Below are 20,955 nucleotides of genomic sequence, written 5' to 3' on the forward strand. Positions count from 1 at the left end.
ATACTTTTAATGCCAGCACTAGAGAGGCAGAGGCAGGTGGATTTCTGTGAGTTTAAGGCCAGTCAACCAGAACAGGTGATACCCTGTCTTTAGGAGGGGGAAAAAAAATCTGATAATGAAATAGGCCTAACCAACTTTCACAAAATCTTGGGTGGCATTCAGGTTCATAATTAAAATTAATTCCTTCTAACTCTTCATAAAATGTTATTCTCAAATGTTCTGCTCATTTCATAAGGAAATAATTCAAGATGATGCTTGAGGTCAATAAGAGGGCAGGAAAAGCTCTCCCATGCCAGTGGCTGAGTAGCAGAGAAATGGAAATGACCTAGCAAGACACTTAAGGTTAGAGGTGGCTGTGGGAATACAGGAGGAAAGAACCCTTTTTGTGGCACATACAATCTGCAAATGAGAGAGAAATGTACAGAAAATGAAGGAACAGGCAGTTCCAGAAGGCACATCTTGAAATATTTGGCCAAAGGGAGTGAGGGAGACCAGAGATAATTTTTTTTAAGATTTGTGTTTTATTAATTTTAGTTATGTGTATGTATGTCTCCATATGGGAATGTGAACGTGATTGCACATGCCCATGAAGGCCAAAAGGTGATGAGTCCCCAGGACTAGAGGTTCAAATGGTTGTGAGCCACCTGATGTGGGTCCTGGCAGTTATCTTCTGGAAGGACAGCAAGTGCTCTTAACAACTGAGTCATTTCTCTAGCCCCTGAGATCATTTTCATTGTCAGTCAGAACTGAAAGTACCAAAAGCGGCTGAGGCTTGGACTGGGCGGGGTGCATGCTGACCACCGGCCTTACAGGGTTTCTGAAGCACCTCAGGGGCTGATTTGTAAACACTGTCTTTTCTTTACAGCACGTGGACACTGGGAACTCTTACCTTTGTGGGTACTTGAAGATTAAAGGCCTTACAGAGGTAAGTGCTTCTTGCCAGGTCTGAGATAGGAAAGTGAGTGGCTTGCTCAACAGCTCAGAGAGTCTAGTACGGCAGTCCCACAGTGTAATTCCTTTGATTGTGTGGACCATAGTACTATAGTTTTGATCGTCTATTTGCAAGTGTACAAAGTCACAGTTTTCCCCCTTTGGTCCTCAGTGTGGAGGAAATGAAGACTCAGCATGGACTCAACCACTGAGCAACACCCACAGCCCTCACAAATCACAGCATGATTGATTAGTCATTTTATGATTGATCTTTGAGTCAGAAAGCCTAGGTTGACCTCAAACTTGAGTTACCTGTCTCAACCTCTGGAATGTTAAGATTATAGCTATGTGCTACCAAGTCTGGCAGTGCTAATCCTTTTTTTTAAGAAAAATTATATGGACTAGAGAGATGGCTCAGCAGGTAAAAGTGCTTGCTAACCAGATATCAAATCATAGCACTCATATAATAAGCTGGTATCTAGTGCACTTTTTTAAAATTTATTTTTATATATATTGGTGTTTTGTTTGCATATACATTTGCACACCAGAAGAGGGCATCAGGTCCCATGGAACTACAAATACAGACACAGTTATACATGGTTGTGAGCTGCCATGATAGGTGGTGGGACTTAAATGCAGAACCTCTGGAAGAGCAGTCAGTGTTACATAACCACTGAGCCATCTCCCCAGTCCTCCAGGGTACCTTTATAAACTCACTTCCAACCTAGGCAGAGAGTAAAGAATCCCTAGAGCTTGCTGGCTTCCTGCCTACCCAAGAAAACACCAGCTCCAGGTTCAGGAGGGGACCCTGTCTCAGAGAAGTATGTAGAAAGTGATAGAAAAGAATGCCTGATAGCCTCTTTTTTTCCTACAAGTACACAAACCTACACAAAACTGTACACATACTCACAAACACAAACAAAAATCTTGAAAGACTGAAGAGATAGTTCAGCAGTTAAAAGCATTTGCAGATGACCCAAACTTTCTTCCCAGGACCCACATTGGACAGCTCACAACCACTGTTAACTCCAGCACCATGGAATCCAAAGCCCTCTTCTGGAATCTGTAGACAACCTCATGCTTCTAGCATATATGCACATGCCCATAAATAAAGAAAAAAATATAACTTCAACCTTTACCAGTCTTTGAGATACAAGAGTGAAGACTTTTGAAGTTAAGTCTTGTAGTTTAGCTGGTTGTGGTAGCACACACCTTTAAACCTAAGGAGTCAGAAGCAAGTAGATCTCTTTTTGAGACCTACCTGCTTTACAGAGTGAGTTCCAGGACAACCAGAGCTACATGGAGGAGTCCTGTCTCAAAACCAAGTGAGTGGGGCTGGGGATTTAGCTCAGTGGTAGAGCGCTTACCTAGGAAGCGCAAGGCCCTGGGTTTGGTCCCCAGCTCCGAAAAAAAGAACCCAAAAAAAAAAAAAAAAAAAAACCAAGTGAGTAAATGTTGTGGGTCATTGGAACAGTGAAAGGAAAGAGCTTGGTTTTCATCCTGATGACTAAAAACAAAGCACTCTGTCCTCTTGTCCAGCTTTCTAATCCTCAAGACTTCTGAGACTTAGGAAGCAGAGAAGAGCCTCCCTTCTTTTCCATTAGTGCTAGACAGAAAGAAAAAGGATGCCTAACTGCCCCTGAGTTCCCTGCCAGGAGTGGCTGGGCACAGCCCGATTGCAGCTTCTCAGGGCCTTTATTGCTTCATGGAGTCCTGAATGTCCAGCAGGACTGAGCTGGTTTGAACAGAGCCTGTAAACCTCACTCAGCCCTTTTCTGGATTTGTGACCTTTAGTTTCTCAAGTCTCTCTCCCTCAGCTTCTGCTTAGAGAGTGAAAAACCCCTTTCTACTTCAACAGATAACTTGTCCATGTGGGAAGCATTGTTAGAGTAAGTTGTAAATAAGAATGTGGCTCAAATCAGAGTGCTGTTCTGATACCCCACAGTCTTCTGCTTATCTGCTAGAGGCTGGATAAGGATTCCCTAGGAAGCTTATTATTGGGTATCTTCCCCATCTCTGGAAACTTAACTCAACAGAGGACAGAAAGTGATAGTGAAAAAAGGGGGGGTGGAGGCGAGAGCTCTGCTTTGATTTGCTCTGAGAAAACGTGTAGTAAAACAGGATATGCTCAGGCTGGGCAGTGGTGACACGCCCTTTAATCCCAGCACTTAGGATACAGAGGCAGGTGGATTTCTGTGAGTTTGAGCCATCCTGGTCTAAATAGTGAGCTCCAGGACAGCCAGGGCTATACTTGTCTTAAGGACATCTTTTATAAAAGCAAAAAACAAAAGACTCATAAGTCTCATAACAAAATGTGTAGTATTTTAGAACATTATAACAGGGACTCCAAAACCAATCACGTGAGTTGTAGGAAACTGCTAAAAATGGCAAGAAGCACTAGAAATGTGGGAACAGTATGCAGAAGTGCTGACAGCCGAGAGTTCTTCCCAGAGCAAGCTTCCCTGATGAAGCTCTTTGCTCATGCAGGGGTGCTGCCACAGCTTTGCACTGGACCAGCCCACAGGGATGCATCTGTCCCAGCAAATCTCAGATCCGTGTCCTCCCAAAGCAGTCTGCCCAAGTACAACCCTGTGCCATGCTCCTGTGGGGAACTTAGGAAAGGGTAGTCTGTGGCCTGAGATGCTTAAGGCCAGAACAGGCCACAGAGTGCTTGAAATTCTTCTCTGGTAACATATTACAGCTTTATAGAGACACTTAACACAGCATGTATTTCATCCTTTTAAAGTACAAGTCTCTCTCTCTGTGTTCGAAACACACATTATTCTGTAGCCCTATTTTATTTAGAACTCACTGTAAAAGCCCAGGCTAGCCTTGAGCTTATGATCCTTCTGCCTTAGATGCCTGAGCACTAGGACGACAGGCATGCAGCTCCACATCTGGATAAAGTGTTTAATTCATTATGAGCTTTGGCATAGTCACAGATATGCAGTTGTGAGTCAGTGTGCTGTAGCCACACTGGCCTGTGCAGAGCTGTAATGTGTTGACTGAGCTTTATACCTGGATTGGTTGTTTGTTTATGCTCTCATAACTACTAAAGTATCAGTTGTATCTGGAAGGCAAGTCCATCTCTTGAGTTTCAGGCTTGCCAGGTCTTTGTTCTTCTATACTACCCCAGGACTACACATCTCAAAAAATAAAATAATAGCCAGGAGTTGGTGGTGCACACCTTCAATCCCAGCACTTGGGAAGCAGAGGCAAGTGGAACTCTGTGTGTTTGCAGTTAGCCTAATCTATAGAGGAAGTTCCAGAACTGCCAGACCTACATAGAGAAACCCTTTCTTGAAAAAACAAAGTAATGATAATATGGTGACGACGATGACGACAATAATAATAATAATAATAATAATAATAATAATAATAATAATAATAATAATAATAATAATAATATGGGCTGGAGAGATGGCTCAGTGGTTAAGAGCACTGACTGTTCTTCTAGAGGTCCTGAGTTCAATTCCCAGCAACCACATGGTGGCTCACAACCATCTGTAATGGGGTCTGATGCCCTCTTCTGGTGTGTGTGAAGACAGTGACAGTGTACTTGTATACATAAAATAAATCTTTAAAAAAAATAATGAGGGGCTGGAGAGATGGCTCAGAGGTTAAGAGCAATGACTGCTCTTCCGAAGGTCCTGAGTTCAAATCCCAGCAACCACATGGTGGCTCACAACCATTGTAATGAGATCTGATTCCCTCTTATGGTGTGTCTGAAGACAGCTACAGTGTACTCACATAAATATAATAAATACATCTTTAAAAAATTAATGAAATATCAGATATTTAGTTTATTTGGATTAGACTACAGAAGTGGTTTGTTTTATTTATAATATTTGCAGTTTTGTGTATGTAGTGTGAAGTGTTAAAAGTTAAATTTGAGGTTATTTCCCTCACATCACTTGCAAAGTACGGCTTTAATGTTTGCTATTTTTGAACCGTGGCCATCAGACTTGTAAAGAATAAGAATGAAATTGTGTTATCTTTGCATTTCCAAGCTAGCTACCAGTAAGGACCAACAGCATGGGTGTCTGGGAGCCTAGCTCTGAAGCCCAGCTCTGATTGTGGGGAGGCCCTTCACTCCCCTATTGGTCAGGCTAAGGTTGGAAACAGATATAGGCCACACCAGCCAAACTCATGAGACTGATAAATGAGCAAACTGTATATCATTCTTAACTCAACACTTGTTGACCTATTGGCCAAATAACATAAGCCCTGATGACATTTCTGCTTGAGAGACCCATCGTGGGACTGTTTGGAATTAGCCTGGAGTCAGCCTACTCCTGCCTGGTCTCCCTCTCCTTCTCCTCTCTCTAATACCTGCCTTCTGGTGCTGTTTCTGCCTTGTGAATGAGTTAGTATGTATGTATGTTTGTTTTGTTTTTTGTTTTTTTCTTATTTTTAATTTTTTTTTTTTTTTTTTTTTTTTTTTGAGCTGGGGACCGAACCCAGGGCCTTGCACTTCCTAGGCAAGCGCTCTACCACTGAGCTAAATCCCCAACCCCATTTTTAATTTTTTTAATTAATTTATTTATTTTATGTATGTAGCACACTGTTGTTGTCTTCAGACACACCTGAAGAGGGCATCAGATCCCATTACAGATGGTTGTGAGCCACCATGTGGTTGCTGGGATTTGAACTCAGGACTCTGGAAGAGCAGTCAGTGCCTTAACCACTGAGCCATCTCTCTAGCCTGTTTTTCTGTTTGTTTGTTTGTTTTTTTCCTTATTTTGTTTCTCTAAGTTATTCTAAATTTGGCTTTATGGACAAATTACCTTCCCCCAAGAAATAATGAATCTTTTTGGCGACTTCTGACCAGGATGGGTCCAATTCCTTGTCATTTATGGTATTGGGAATGCATTATATTCACGTGCTTCCTAAAGTGTTTACGAGCTCAGCGCAGAGTTGTAGTGTGCTTTACCTCATGTGCCTGGCCCTCTAAAGGATCCCCAATTGTCAGCCAACTGGCCTGGTATGATATCTTAGCTGTTAGAACTGCTTGACCCTATAACCTTCAGTGCTGTTGCAACAGAACAGTAACTAAGACAGGTGGGGATTCTGAAATGATATTAAAACTCAAAGTTCAGAAACAATATAATCTTAACTTCTTGTTTAAAATATATGGAAGCCAGTTGTGGTGGTGCACACTTTTAATTTCAACTCCTGAGAGGCAGAGGCAAGCAGATCTCCTTGAGTTCAATTCAGACCTGGGGAGTTCCAGGCTGCTACAGCTATACAATAAGACCTTGTCTCAAAAATTAATAAAATAAATAAAATCATATGGAAGATGCTAGAGAGGTGGCCCAGTGGTTAAGAACACTAGCTGATCTTCAGAGGACTGGGATTTGGTTCCTAGCACCCACATGCAGCTCATAACTGTCCTTAACTCCAGATCCAGTGGATCCAGCTCCCTATTCTGGCCTCTGCAGGTACCAGGCATACATGTGACACAGACACAGTGTATAGGCAAAACACCCATACACATAAAATATAAATACGTCTTAAGAGGTATGTAACCTTTAAAATAAAATATTCTATGGACTTTTTGACTTCCATTGTCCTTGCCAAAGATGGATTCGTGTAGTTTTTACCTTAGATTAGATTTCCATTTAGGAAAATCTCGCATCTCATTTCTTCAGTCTGTTATATACGTATATGTATGAGAAACCCAACCCAGCACTCTGAGTGTAGGAGTTTGAGGTTTTGGAGGATGTAGATTTGTATATTTTAAAGTTCACTGTTATGAAATGGGATGTGTGTGAGCTGGGTAGATGTTTGGTAGGTAAAATGCCTGCTAAGGACCTGAGTTCAGATCCCTAGCACGTGCGTCGTGATCATGCCTGTGTCTTTATCATGTCTGTAACCCTAGTGCAGCCTGGATGGAAGCTAACAGATCCCTGGGACTCACTGCCAGCCCATCCATCTGCCAGCTGGTGAGCCCCATCTCAAAAGAAATGGTCAAGAGCAGTAAAGGAGGTCACCGCTGTCAGCCTCCAACCTCCACACCCATGCACGCTGCACGCTGCACGTGCACATGTGCACATGCACACAAAAGAGAAAGAACAGACAGTGTTAGAACACTTGTCTACTGTTCACACCAGGCCCTGGAGTCCATGCAAGAGTGCCAATTAATAATAAAAGGACACATTGGCAGTAGTGTCACAGAAGGCCTCGTCAGTGTGTCCCCTGAGTCACAGGTCTGTGCAGTATTGTTCAAGAGGGTCTTTGCACTTAAAGAAGTGAAAAACTATCAGGTCAGGTCTACTATTTTAATTTGTATTTACTCAAAGTATATGGGTGTTTTTTTTCTACATATATGTCTATGTTCCACGTGGGTACCTGATGCTACAAGACCAGAAGGCGGCATCAGATCCCCTGAGACTGGAGTTAACATACAGTTGTGAGCCACCATGTGGGTGCTGGCAGTGGAGCCTGGACCTCATGGAGCAGCACGTGCTCAACTGCTGAGCCACCTCCACTCTCACCTTTCTTCTTCTTAACGACTGTAACAGCTTAACTTGTGAGGTGGCATCTTTATGAATGGCTGTGATTTTGTATTGCACACATGGTTTGCATATTTTTCCTTATATAAAATTGTTCTTAATCAATGTGACAGAATTAAATGTCTTTCTAGCATATCTGAGACATTTCTTCCAAAGATGTTTCTAGTCCTGGGATAGATATAAAGCCAGGTATGGCGGCACATGCCTTTAATTCTAACAGTTGGGAGAGAGACACAATGATCTCTGTGAGTCCAAGGCCAGCCAGGGGTACATAGTGAGACCTTGACTCAAACCAAAAAGTATAAACGAGGGGCAAGGGAGCTTGAGGATCCGTGAAGGATTGGCTCAAGGTCAAGGGAGATTCAGCTCTGGATACCAACTCTGGAGCTTTTTCTGGGGTGCACCCTGAAAACAACATTAAGTTGTGCTCTGCTTTGACAGTAGAGAATTCAGAGTTTACTTGTAGTAAACAGCGTCCAAATTCTTTTATAAGAGACCAGAACATAACAAGTGAGACTGAAGAGAAGGTCTTCCTTCTAGCAAAGCCTCCAAAGTCCAGAGCCCGTTCATTATTTCAGCAGCTAAATTCAGGTTTATGTCCCTCGCTTGTTGGCAGATCAGGGGATCTAACAATGGTTTTGTTGTGTTGATCTTGTCAGAGTAATTAGGAAAAAGTATAGCAAGATTGGTTACCTCTGAGAGGTGAAAATAGACAGGAAGCAAGAGAGTAAGCACATCGTTGGGAAGCCCGAGGTCTTAGGTTCCATTAGCAGGACCAAGGTAAAATGCTCATTCATTGTCTGTGTAGCTTAGTGGGAGGGAAATCCCTCAGCATGTGTGGAGCCCTGGGGTTAGATCCTGGAATACTACAGACAAACAAATAAACAAAAAGCCAGAAATGCACATTTAATGTCGGATGCTTGCTTTTGCTGCAGGAATATCCAACCCTTACAACCTTCTTTGAAGGAGAAATAATAAGCAAAAAACACCCTTTCTTAACTCGGAAGTGGGACGCAGATGAAGACGTGGATCGGAAACACTGGGTGAGTAAGACTGTGCTCTGCCCTGGGCAGCAGAAGACATCTAGAGATCTGGCAGGCCTGGACCCAGGACCTGGGCCCCATCAGGAGTTAGTCAGAACCTATTCCTACACAAGCCACAGTTACCCCAGGTAATATCGGGTAATATCAACCTCACAACTTTGTGTGGTTGGTAGAACCCAAGCATCTCTCTCCCCTGTTCTGCCCATCTTTTGTCTACTGTTCCTTTCCAGTCAGCTCTGGAAGATGGAACCCTGTGGAGCAGGTGGCAGTTGCCCCTTATGTCTGGATGGAGTGCAGTACAGTGTGGTTGATGAACCCAGCAAGGGTGCATTGTGTATTTCTGTTCATCCCAGTAAACTCAGAGTAAGCCTAACCTACTCTATCCAGACACTCCTGAGAAATTCAGATTCCAGTCCTTAGTGCTCACGTGTGCAGTGTCCTTATCCCCAACATTGAATATGTCAAAGTAATTCAGAGTTACTTCCCTGGGGTCTTTTCCCTGGTTTATGTTTCACTCTTTACCCAAGTCTTATATCTTCAAAGTTTTGTTTTTTGTCCTATCACACCAGCCTTTGACTTGGTCAAACATTGTGGGGTGGGGAGGAGTATGTGTGTTTTTGTTTGTTTGTTTGTTTGTTTGTTTTGAGATAGGATCTTCTTTTGTAACCCAGATTGACTTGAAAATCTCAGATATTCTCTTGCCTCAGCCTTCCAAGTGCTGCATAACAGGTGTATGCCACCATGCCCAGCTGGCTTTTGGTTTTGTTTTTTTTTTTTTTTTTCGTTTTTTTTTTTTCGGAGCTGAGGATCGAACCCAGGGCCTTGCGCTTGCTAGGCAAGCGCTCTACCACTGAGCTAAATCCCCAACCCTGTTTTTTTTTTTTTTTAAAGATTTTATTTATTCATTTTATATATGATGAGTACACTGTAGCTGTCTTCAGACACACCAGAAGAGGGCATCAGATCTCTTTACAGATGGTTGTGAGCCACCATGTGGTTGCTGGGATTTGAACTCAGGACCTCTGGAAGAGCAGTCGGTGCTCTTAACCACTGAGCCATCTCTCCAGCCCTGGCTTTTGGTTTTGAGATAGGGTCTTGTATGTTTACCTTAAGTTTATGGTATGGAATAACTGCCTGTGCTACCACTCTTCTGTTGTAGTCCAGAGTCAGACGTGCTATTGTGCTCTTAGATTTACCTGTTAGTGACACTGAAAGCAGGGGTTGTGGTCATCAAGTCAGGGTTCCATATGCTTTATATCCTTATGATAACATTTATGACGGAACATATCAGACTATATTATAGTGCTTTGACTCCTGTGTATATTAAACTTTTACTGTTGGCCTTTTATAATTATTTTACAGAGTATGTACTTATTTACAAATATTAGATGGGAAAATGTGTGGTGACGGTGCACAGACCTGAGGAAGACACGAGCTTCATTTGGCCCTCTTTTGGGGCCTTTCATATCTGAGTTTGCATTTTGTGTATTCAACTGATTGTAGATTGAAAATGTTTGGAGAAAGTAACTCATTGATTCTCCTTTGCAGTACAAGAAAATGCTAGTAAAAAATATTCTGCCTCAGATGAGGAGATGGCTTAGCCTTTAAGGGCACTTACTGCTCTTCCACAGGACTCAGGTTCGGTGCCCAGCACCATGTGGCAGCTTACAACTGTCCAACTCCAGTTGCAGGGGCTATGACACTTCTTCTGGCCTCCTTGGCACACACATGGTGCACATAAATACATGCAGGTAAAACACCTATACACATAAAATAGAACTTAAAAACAATATTGCCAGGAGTGGGGAAATGTGATTTTTTTTTTCTTTTTCTTTTTTTCGGAGCTGGGGACCGAACCCAGGGCCTTGCGCTTGCTAGGCAAGCACTCTACCACTGAGCTAAATCCCCAACCCCGGAAATATGCTTTTAATCTCAACACCCAGAGGCAGAAGCCGGCAGATCAAGGTGATTTTGAGGCCAGCTTGGTCTACATAGTAAGTTCCAGACCAGACAGGGCTATGCTATGAGACCCTGCCTTTAAAAAGGAAAATGTGTCTTCATTCAGCTACTTTCTTCTGCACAGTACAGTACAGCATTCCAGTTACCTAGAGACAGGGGCACACACATCACCCGTATCATCTGAGGGATTCAGTATCTGGGGATTTTGATGTCTGTACAGGGTCCTGGGATCCATCCATTACCCAGACCAAGAGTTGACTACAGACTTTTAGGGAACTTTTTGGTTTGGGTTAAATATTTTGGTTTTGTTTAGTTTGGTCTTTTTACAAAAATAAAAACCCTTTGTTGTTTGTTGGTTTTGTTGGTTGGTTATGTGGTTGTTCATTTGGGTTTTTTTGTTTTGTTTTGTTTTGTTTTTTTGTTTTTGTTGTTTTTGTTTTGTTTTGTTTTGTTTTTTTGAGACAGGTTCTCAGTGTGTAGCCCTGGCTGTCTTGGAACTCACACTGTAGACCAGGCTGGCTTCACACTCACAGAGATCCTCTTGCCTCTGCCCTCTGTGTGCTGGGATTAAAGGCGTGAGTCACCACACCTAGTCCTTTGTCTTTATTTCTAAGTTATGCATATGTTAGCCCTTTCCAATTGCTACCTGAATATCTGGCACAAGCCTGATGTCTAACCATAGGAACCAGCTTTTCTATATCCGCTTTTCTCAGTTGGACAGGCACCCACTCTTTCAGTTTCTGTCTAGGCAGTCCTTGAACTCGGAATACTCTCCTGTCTCAGCCTCCCGTGTGCTGCAGTTGTGTATGTCTACCACCACACCTAGCCCCGGCATGCTGTTACTAGGTGTCCCGGAATACTCTTCTTGTTTTTGTTTGGTTGGTTCTTTGGTTTTTATTTTATTTTAGATTTATTATTTTAAAGCACAGCTTGTGCTTTACCGACTGAGCCCTCTTCCGTCCTTTTGTCTTTGTCTTTTGTTTGGGTAAGACAAGACTTCTCTGTGTAGCCCTGGTTTTTCTAGAACTTGCTATGTAGACCAAGCTAATTTTGAGCTCAGGGATACTCCTGACTCTTCTTCTCAAGTACTAGAATTAAAAGTACATGCTACCAGCCAGCTGCAGTGGCACATGCTTTTCATCTAGCACTTGGGAGGCAGAGGCAGGCAGTTCTCTGAGTTCCAAGCCAGCCAGGGCTACTCAGAGAATCCTATCTTGAAAAACCAAAGAAAGAAAAAAGAAAAAGTACAGCACCATTTTGTTTTTAAGGTAAGTAGTCTGGGCTGGCTTTGTATCCCCTGTGTAGCTGAACATGGCATTGTGCTCCTGGTTCTCCTGTCTCACCTCGTATTGAGGTATTGTACTGTGTCCTTGCCCCTTTGTATTTTTGTTTTTTTGTGTTTGAGACAGGGTCTCATTAAGTAGTTAGTTCTGGCTGTCCTAGAACTATGTAGACAAGCTAGGCCTTGAACTCACAGAGGTCTCTGCTTCCTGAGTTTTGGGACTAAAGGTGTGTGCCACCATGCCTAGCAACACTCTAGCTATTTCTTTGCTGAAATCCCATTAGTCCATTTTACTTTACGTGTTCTGATAGGTTATTCTAGGACTGTGCCCATTCGCACCCCTTAGACCTTATCCACTGGCTGTGTTTTCCGGGCACACAATCAAGTAGCACTTTGTCCGCCTAGCTGTCCTCTGCAGACATCGTGAGCTCAGACGTACCTTTCCTTGTGTGGATCACTGAAACTCTTCTTTCTGTTGTCTTTAGGGCAAGTTTCTGGCTTTTTATCAGTATGCAAAATCATTTAATTCAGATGACTTTGATTATGAAGAACTGAAAAATGGGGATTATGTCTTCATGAGGTGGAAGGTAAGGTCTGCCCAGGCCATCTCCCCAAACTCCCATGTGTCAGATTCCCAGGCCATCTGTCTCAAACACCCACACACACTTCCTCTTGCAGGTTATGCCTTCCCCTCGGGGACCGTCCATGCTGGTTGCTCATCACAGTGTGTCTTCATGACAGTCCTACGCACTTGTAGGCAGCAGTGTAGGTGGCTGCAGAGCACACCTCAGGAAACTGCCTATGCCGTTTAGTTTATGCCAGAAGGCACTGCTGTCCAGTGTCCTCTTGTTTCATTCTCCCACCCAAGAATCCTGTGAACCTGCAGGATGAGTCATCCAAGTGTTCCGGGGACTCTTTTGCTTGAACTTAGTCATCACTGCATCCTATTCCTACCAGGAGCTTAAATGTCATCAGAATGACTGCTCTCCAACCACGTCCTCTACCCAGTGCTCAGGAAGTGAGGGACTGGAAATGGAGCATGAGCTCTTGACTCCTAGTTTTTCAGTGGATTGGCTTTTACCTGAGAGCCCTATGCCCCTCACTATGGTGGTGGCCATCTACAACCACATGAATGCAAGTCCATGTAGCAAGTTTGTGAACGACTTTGGGAACACCCGCCCAGCTGCAGTCCCCATTATCTGGTCTGAAAAGAGAAAGAAAGCTACTTGAATCTGATATTACAGTGTTCATAAAGATCAGGCAGCTAAAGTGGCCGTTTGCTTGCTGTCTGTGCTTTGTGGCTGATCATTTGGGATGTGGGATGTCATTTCCTCACTGGACAGTAACTGGGTAGCACACAGTGAGCTTCCCTCTCTAGCCCCCTCTGCCGTCCAGCACTGACTGAGCCTCCCTCCCCAGCTGCTCTGCAGTGGGAAACATGCCAACTAACATCACAGCTCCTGCTCTGATACTTAGAATTGTTTCCCTGCGCTGAGGAAGTAACTCAGGGCTTGGGCATGCTGGACAAACGTTCTACTACTGAGCTAGACCTCAACCCTGAACTAAACTTTTAAAATGATATTTGAAGGTTGAAAAGGGCAGAAAAGAGTGTCCATTAAAAAAAAAAAACTGGGGCTGGGGATTTAGCTCAGTGGTAGAGCGCTTACCTAGGAAGCACAAGGCCCTGGGTTCGGTCCCCAGCTCCAAAAAAAAAGAACCAAAAAAAAAAAAAAAAAAAAAAACTGGACAGGGATTGAGAGTGTTTGTGGTAGAGCATTTGTCTAGCATACACAAAGCCCTGAGCTTCATCCCAGCATTGGAAAATAAATAAAAACAGTTTGGTAAAGCAGTGCAGTTGCCTCCAGACAATTTCTCTTAGAGTAACACACATGGGATTTTGGTTCACCTGAAGTACCTGGGGCTTTTAACTCTGTCTCCCAGAGAACAGGAGCAAGGACATAGTCTTTCACTCCTTGTTGCCAGTTTAGATGGCAGATCACCTGTGTTTGTTGCATAAACAGTGCTGCTTCTGTGACTTTGGTAAGGTGTCATGGGGACTCTTAACACAGAATGACCAGAGACGCCAGTAGATGCGATTACCTCATTATTAGAGGTAATCAAGATCCAGTGACAGTTCCTGGGAACCAGAACTGAAACTTATTCTCTCTAGGTTATTCTGTCACTGGTCTCTGAGAGGTATGTGGGCAGACAAGTAAGCAAGAAAGGAGTATTCATGGGTCTATTAGGCCCCAGCAATGTCTCTGTGGGCTCCCACAGTAGGTAGGGTACTGTAGTAGCTATGAACACCACCCCCAAACCAGACAGAGACCCAGTAACCAGAGTAGGGCCATGTGGTCACAGGTTTTTGTTTTATTTGGGGGCTTTCATTTTGTTTTGTTTTGTTTTTAGCAGTCTTTAGAATTCTCTGGTGTCTTTACTGAAAGGGAAGGTCTTGACTGGTCCCATATCTGTGTGCAGGAGCAGTTCCTAGTCCCGGACCACACAATCAAAGACATCAGCGGTGCTTCCTTTGCTGGCTTCTATTACATCTGCTTTCAGAAGTCAGCAGCCTCCATAGAGGGCTACTACTACCATCGGAGTTCAGAATGGTAAGGACCGCAGGCACTGGCCTGGACTCCGGCTGTCGCGTCTGAACAGAGACCATCCCAGTCCGCCTCTGTCCAAATCTTGTGCTCTGTGCGGTGCAGAGGTGGTTTAGATGGTTTCCCACTGAACAGGGCTCTCTCCTTTCTTTTTTTTTTTTTTTGGTTCTTTTTTTTGGAGCTGGGGACCGAACCCAGGGCCTTGCGCTTCCTAGGTAAGCGCTCTACCACTGAGCTAAATCCCCAGCCCCGGTTCTCTCCTTTCTATCGAGTGAACTGAAAAGTGGATAGTATGTAAAGATGTCACTTCTAAATGCTGTAAAATGTTTTAGACTTTTAATTTAATGTATATGCATACCACATGTGTACCTGGTGCCTGACGAGATCAGAGGCATTGGATCCCCACCAACTAGAGTTCTGAAGGGTTGTGAGCCACCATATGGTTGCTGAGAACCAGATCTGGATCTTCTGCATGACCAAGTATTCTTAACTGAGCCATCTCGCTCTCCAGCCCCATGTCTGTCTGTCTGTCTCTGTCTCTGTGTGTGTGTGTGTGTGTGTGTGTGTGTGTGTGTGTGTGTGTGTGTGTGTGTGTGTTTGAGTGAGTGAGAGACAGAGACAGAGACAGAGACTCTCACACACTAGAGGAACCTCATGCTTGTTATGTGGGTAAGTAAGTGTTCTTTCACCAAGCAGCACCACTATATACTTTCAGGCAGTGTTGCATTTTCAGGATTGATTACCTCAATCCTGATCATTTTTTATACATTCCTCATAAATTTACCATCAAGGTTACTGTAATCTCTTACAGACAACGTGACTTTTCAGTTACCGCTGGCACTACCTCTCGTGCACTTGATCTTGGTCTAATGAGTGAGGGACCATGAGTGTTCACGTTCCTGCCTTATGATTCTCAAGGCAGGGACTGAAGGGACCTGGTTGGAGAGATGGCTGGGCAGTGAGGAGCGTGTCATGCTGTCCCAGAGGACCAGATTTAGATCTCAGCACTCACATGGCAGCTTACAACTGCCCGTAACTCCAGTTCCACGGAATTTAATGCTCTTTTCTTCCAAGTACCCACACATATGTAGTACACATAAATTCACACAAGACTCACCCACATAAATAAAACTTAAATAAGTTGTTTAAAAATAAAATGGGACACTATTTTCTTTCTATTTTTGTTGTTGTTTTGGTTCTTATTCCTTGCTTACTTGTGAATGACCCTAGCCTACATCAATTCAAATTCTTTGTTTTTTTAGTTTTGCTTCTTTTGTGAACCTACATACTGAGTTATGTTTGTTTGTTTGTTTGTTTGTTTGTAGACATAGTTTACTGGTGACCATGAACTGAAGTAGCCAGGAACTTGTGATTCTCCTGCCCCCCAGCTCCCTGGTAGCTCAGACTACAGACCTGTGCTCCAGGACTGACTCAGGGTTGTGGTGTTGTTTCAGACAGGCTCTCACTATGTACCCCTGGCTGACCTGGAAGTCTGTGTAGATTAGGCTGGCCTCAAACTCATAGAGCTCTAACTGCTTCTGCTCTCATGTGGTGATTTAAAAGGCTTGTATCTCTAGGACAGTCAGGGCTACACAAAGAAACTGTGTTTCAAAAAAAAAGAAGAAGAATAAAAGGCTTGTGTCACTATCCCCAGATTTAGGGTCCTATTTTTGTGAACTGTATTACAGTTGTTTTATAAAAGCAGTTCTTAGGCATGATACAGAGGGAACTAGTTAGGTAGAGTGAGTTAGCAAAGCCAGACACAGTAGTTATTATATTCTTGTGTTTCCAGCTGCTTGGGAGACTGATACAGATGCACTGCTTGGTTCTAGGAGTTCAGGACCAGCCTGGGATGCACAGTGATATCCCACTTAAAAAATATAACAAAATGGGATATCTAGAGAGAGATGGCTCAGCAGTTAAGAGCACTTATTGTTTTTCCTGAGGACTTAGATTTGATTTCCAGCATCATATGGTAGCTCATCATCTTTAATTCCAGTTCCAGAGGATCTGATGCCCTCTTTTATCCTCCACAGGCACCAAGCACACACATGGTACACACATGCACATGCACAAAATAAGAAGAAAACAAAAATTTAGCAAAATTGAGGCTTGATGGCACACATGTTTAATCCCAACACTCAGGAGCCAGAAGCAGGTGGATCACAGTGAGTCTGAGGCCAGCCTGGTCTACATGGGGAATTCCGGGCCAGCTACAGCTACATAGTAAAGACCTTACCTTTATGTACATAACTGGAAACGGTTTAGCACCTCAATCCGAATATAATTGGCAGGGACTCTGGGTAGAGTTCTCCAGCCTCCTTTGCTCAGAATACCTAAGCAAACTATTCTGTCTCTCCTCTGTTACAGGTATCAGTCCCTCAACCTGACCCATGTTCCTGAACACAGTGCACCCATCTATGAGTTCCGGTGACAGTGGTTCAGAACAGTGGCCAAATAAAACTGAACTTGGCAACAAAGAGCTTTGCCAAGGAAATTATGTACCTGCCAGAACCAGGAGAGGTGTGTTCCTGTTCCTTCAGAGCAGACTTCATCAGAAAGCATGAATGTTAACCTACAGGATCCAAGGAGCATGGCCAACCTGCAGGCAGGCAGAGGGAGTTGTCCACCTCCCACCCTCCTTCCTCTCAGTGGCATTGTGGTCACCATCTGTTTCTGAACAACCTTAAATGCACTTTCCTTCCTGCACAGCTAACTTCTGCATCACTGAAATGCAATCTTTCCTCGGCCTGCTCTAGCCAAGTGGGAGGTCAGCTGCTGGGTCACCTTAGCCTTGGTGCTCAGTGATCTCCACCCAGGCCCTACTCCTTCCCCAGTTGCTTGTTTGGTAGCCCAAGGAAAGGCAGAGCCCAGCATCTTGTGCCCCAGAGCTCTATGTGAGGAGTTGTCTGGGCCCAGCATCTACCACCAATGAAATGAGATGGGGACCCTGGTGGGCCTCATCAATGTTTGATCCAGGTTGGATGTCTTGTGGGGCCCCGTATGTTAACAATGCAAGACTAGCACATGGCTGTCGGGTTTTCTGGGCCTGCTGTTGGGGATCACTAAATTTAAGGCTTCCAGATCCCTGGCGGGAGTAGATCCCAAACTGCTTTTTCAGTACATTTGCTCCAAACTTCTGAACTTGAGGGCAATACTAAAATAAAAGAGTTTTTTATTACAAAATTATTATTTTTATGGTACCTTTAACAAGGACCCTATGGCAAATGCACAATTATTCCGAATTACATTTTATCGTTTTCACATTGAAAACAGCAAATGTTGACTTAGTGACTTTTATATCTATGTCTATATGTATATTTAATCAACCAGCAGTTTTAAAACAAGTCATCCTGGTACAAAAGTTTTGCAGCATTGCTTAAATTACAGTGCTAAACACAAGAACTGTTTCCAGGGCCAGCTGAGCATTTGCACCCCTCCTTTTGCTACTCAGAACACCAGTGTGTCATGACAACCCTTTCCAAAGGCAGAGGGGCCTCCATTCTCCGGAGAGGATGACTCAAATGTTGGCAGGCGTGGTCAGGAAGAAATGCGCTCAAATAACTCGAGGCTCATGTGCCAAAGTGTGAGGGAGGGGAGTGGTTTGGTTTGGTTTGGTTTGGTTTTTCTAAATGTTTAAAAAGCTTAATAGGTTGGCATCAGTTGTAGTCCACAATATGTCAGGACTTTGGGGAATTCTGGTGATTTACAGGTCTAAACACAAGGAAAAAGCTTTAACATGAATGCAGCATCAGGGCTGGGAGTGCAGCTGATGGCACACGAGCTTGTCACACAGGAGGACCTCGCTTCTTTTGCTTCCATTCCCTGTGTGGGAAAAGGAACACGAAGGGGTAGCAGGGTGGCCGGCCTCGCATTGTGCTGGATGTTACTGACTATCTGGAGAGCCTTAAAGGAGCAGAAGTGGGGAAAGGAACCAGCAGGTACTTGTGATATCCATACTCCCAAGACTTACCCATTCAGTAAAGTTGGAGCCCAGAAACCATAAAAATAAATCATCCCAAGACTTAGGTAGAAAAAAAATTCACATCCATTGCTAGGGCTGAATCAACGGTTCCTTTCCCTCGAAAAGCAATTTGGGTATGACGGTGCACCTATAGTCCCAGCTACTCAGAAGCCTGAGCCCATGAATAAGAGTCAGTCTAAGGTGAAACTAAACTTCATCTGATACCAAAAGCAACTGAATATCAGATGTCCGCCTCTGATCAGAAACTCCTGGTTTATACCACGGGACACCATTGCTTTAATTAAGCTGAGGGACAACACTGAAGATTGAAGGAGGCTGAGAGACTGGCTCTGCTGGCTTTTTCCCTGCAGCACCCTCGGCTCCTCTGACTGTCCTTTCCACCATGCCGTTGAGCCCTTGTGTGCGTGCAGTAGATGGAGTCACCCTGAAGTCACCTTGAGCTTGTGTATAACTCAAGTAGCACATCTGTGAACAGCTCCTCTTGTAAACTGGGCAGGCCAGGTTGAAGCTAGGGATTTCCTCCCTGTACCTTCCCCTCCCTTTGTTTCTTTTAATCTCTTTGTAGTCGTCTCACTTTGTAACTCTGGCTGGCCTGGAGCTCGCTTTGTAGCCCAGGCAGACCTTGAACTCACTGAGATCACCTGACTACTCAGAGTACTAGGATTAAAGGTGTAAGCCACCACACCCTGCTTTTACTCTCTTAGCTAGGGAAGTGTTCCTGCTCTGCTTAGAAAGATGAGGGAAGGATGCCTTCAGCAGCCTTCAGACCCACCCGAAGACTTGCTGCTTAGAAGTCTGCCCCTGCGCACTGGGAAGGAATAAACATGTTCCACTTCCTAGTAACTTCCACCTGGTGGACTGTAACTACTTTTCCTTTTCTGTCCCTGGAGGACCTCTGGGAACGTGTCTCCCTTAGTAGCTCTTTCTCTAGCTGTCTGGGTGGTTTACACGCCTCTGGTACTGTGTGCAATATCTTTGACTGATGCTTGTATCTAACATTGAAAAATAAGTGCAGACTGCAAATTTCCTACTGTTCTTGTCCAGCAAGCCAGCCCCCAGGCAGGGACTAGGTCTGGCTGGCCTTACCCTCCGCTCAGAAGGCTCCACTGCTGTGGCCAGCTGTGGCCCTCTCATTCCCTGCTTACCCATCTACCCACCTATCTCCTTTAAGATTGTCTAGCATTTCAGCTGCAGTCCAAAAGTAAGTAGACAATGCCTAATACCAAGTAGACAGTTGGTATACCGGCCCTGTTAGCAGTGTTGGAGTCAGACTCCAGTGGAACAAAGGGGTTTCTCAACGTCTTCTGCTTTCAGAAGCAGGGAATTTATATTCCCTTTAAGGCCTTGAATGGATTGTTTTTCCTCATAAGATAGTCACTGATAAGCTAATTTTTAAAAAGAAATGCCATTAAGTATGTTACATTGTGGTTTAAAATTACTAACAAGTTCTGGGAAAGAAAAATACTTGATTTTGAAACTTAAATGTTTTTTAAAAATTAGATTTGAATGGGCACAAAATATGAATATTTTGTTTCTTTATGGAAGACCTGTGGAAAGGGTTTGAAGATTTGCAATGGGAGAAGTATTTTGCAGAGCTATCAATGTCTAAATAATTTTAAAAAAAAAATAATAATAAAGGTATTTAAGCAGTGTGTGTCCAATTTCTAAGTCAAAACATTTCGTTAGGAGAAACCAGCCCCATTGTGGCCCTGTAGCTACAGAGGTAGACCAGAATCTTGTGTGGGCCATGTCTTAAGGGTGTCATGCCACACATAGATGAACATGTCTATCTTCCATGATATTGGGAGTCATTGAATGAAATAAATTCACAAGGTTTAGTGATTTCAGTGATGGCAGTTTGTCATAAACTTACCTTGGTCACGACCCATGCCAATGCAGGTGTTTTATTCCATTCTTAATTACTAAAATGAGCTCAGCACACAGTATATACATGGACTCCATGTGTATACATGGACTACAGAATGGACAGAACCTAAAGCTGCTGCAGACGTGGCCGGGAGAACACACTGACAATAGACCGAACCCAGAAGAGCTGCCCTGGGAACTGCCACGGAGAAGCTACAGAGTCCTGCTGTGAGAGGAGAGGCTGAACGCAGTCTGGAGCAGGAACCAGCAGGTCGGGTCAGGTTAATCGGTGGATGGTGGACTGAGCCAAGTTGAGGAGTCTCAGCCCTTGATACACACATCAGGTATGGGTCTTGTCAGAGTTGGGTGTGGTTCAGGTGAGGGATGACGCCCTTTCCTCCATCTGGTGTAGCCTTTAAGTTCTTGCCCTGGTCTCTGATTTAGTGTGTATGAGTGTTTTGCCTGCATTATGTCTGTATACCATGTGGTCTCCAGTGCCCACAGATGCTAGAAGAAGGTTTTAGATTCCCCTCAAAGTGGAGTTACTGGGTGGTTGTGAAAGGCCATGTATGTGATGGCAGTCAAACTTGGTTCCTCTATAAGAACAAGTGCGTTCACGGCTGAGCAGTCTTTCCAAACCACCCCCCTCCTTAGGATTCGCATATGCTCGTATGCCATTACCATTTGGATTCTCCCCAGGAAACTTTCAGGGTGGCTCCTGTAAGTTTTATTCCCAGGAATTATTAATCTATGCCAGAGAGGTGGTGCTGTT

General features: G+C 43.9%; 1 protein-coding gene across 2 annotated transcripts in view; it reads left to right on the forward strand.

The window, feature by feature from the left end:
- Gid4 (GID complex subunit 4) overlaps positions 1-19,971 on the forward strand; it is a 26,059-nt gene extending 6,088 nt beyond the window's left edge. For both annotated transcript variants that reach the window (NM_001398917.1, XM_087574279.1), the window contains 5 exon segments: positions 866-925; positions 8,381-8,488; positions 12,215-12,316; positions 14,208-14,338; positions 16,703-19,971. In NM_001398917.1, coding sequence (NP_001385846.1) covers positions 866-925; positions 8,381-8,488; positions 12,215-12,316; positions 14,208-14,338; positions 16,703-16,766 — 465 coding nt within the window. In that variant the 3' untranslated portion in view covers positions 16,767-19,971.
- The last annotated feature ends 984 nt before the right edge of the window (positions 19,972-20,955 follow it).

The sequence above is a fragment of the Rattus norvegicus genome, chromosome 10 (genome assembly GCF_021556685.1).
Source record: "Rattus norvegicus strain SHRSP/BbbUtx chromosome 10, alternate assembly SHRSP_T2T, whole genome shotgun sequence".
Lineage (NCBI taxonomy): Eukaryota > Metazoa > Chordata > Mammalia > Rodentia > Muridae > Rattus > Rattus norvegicus.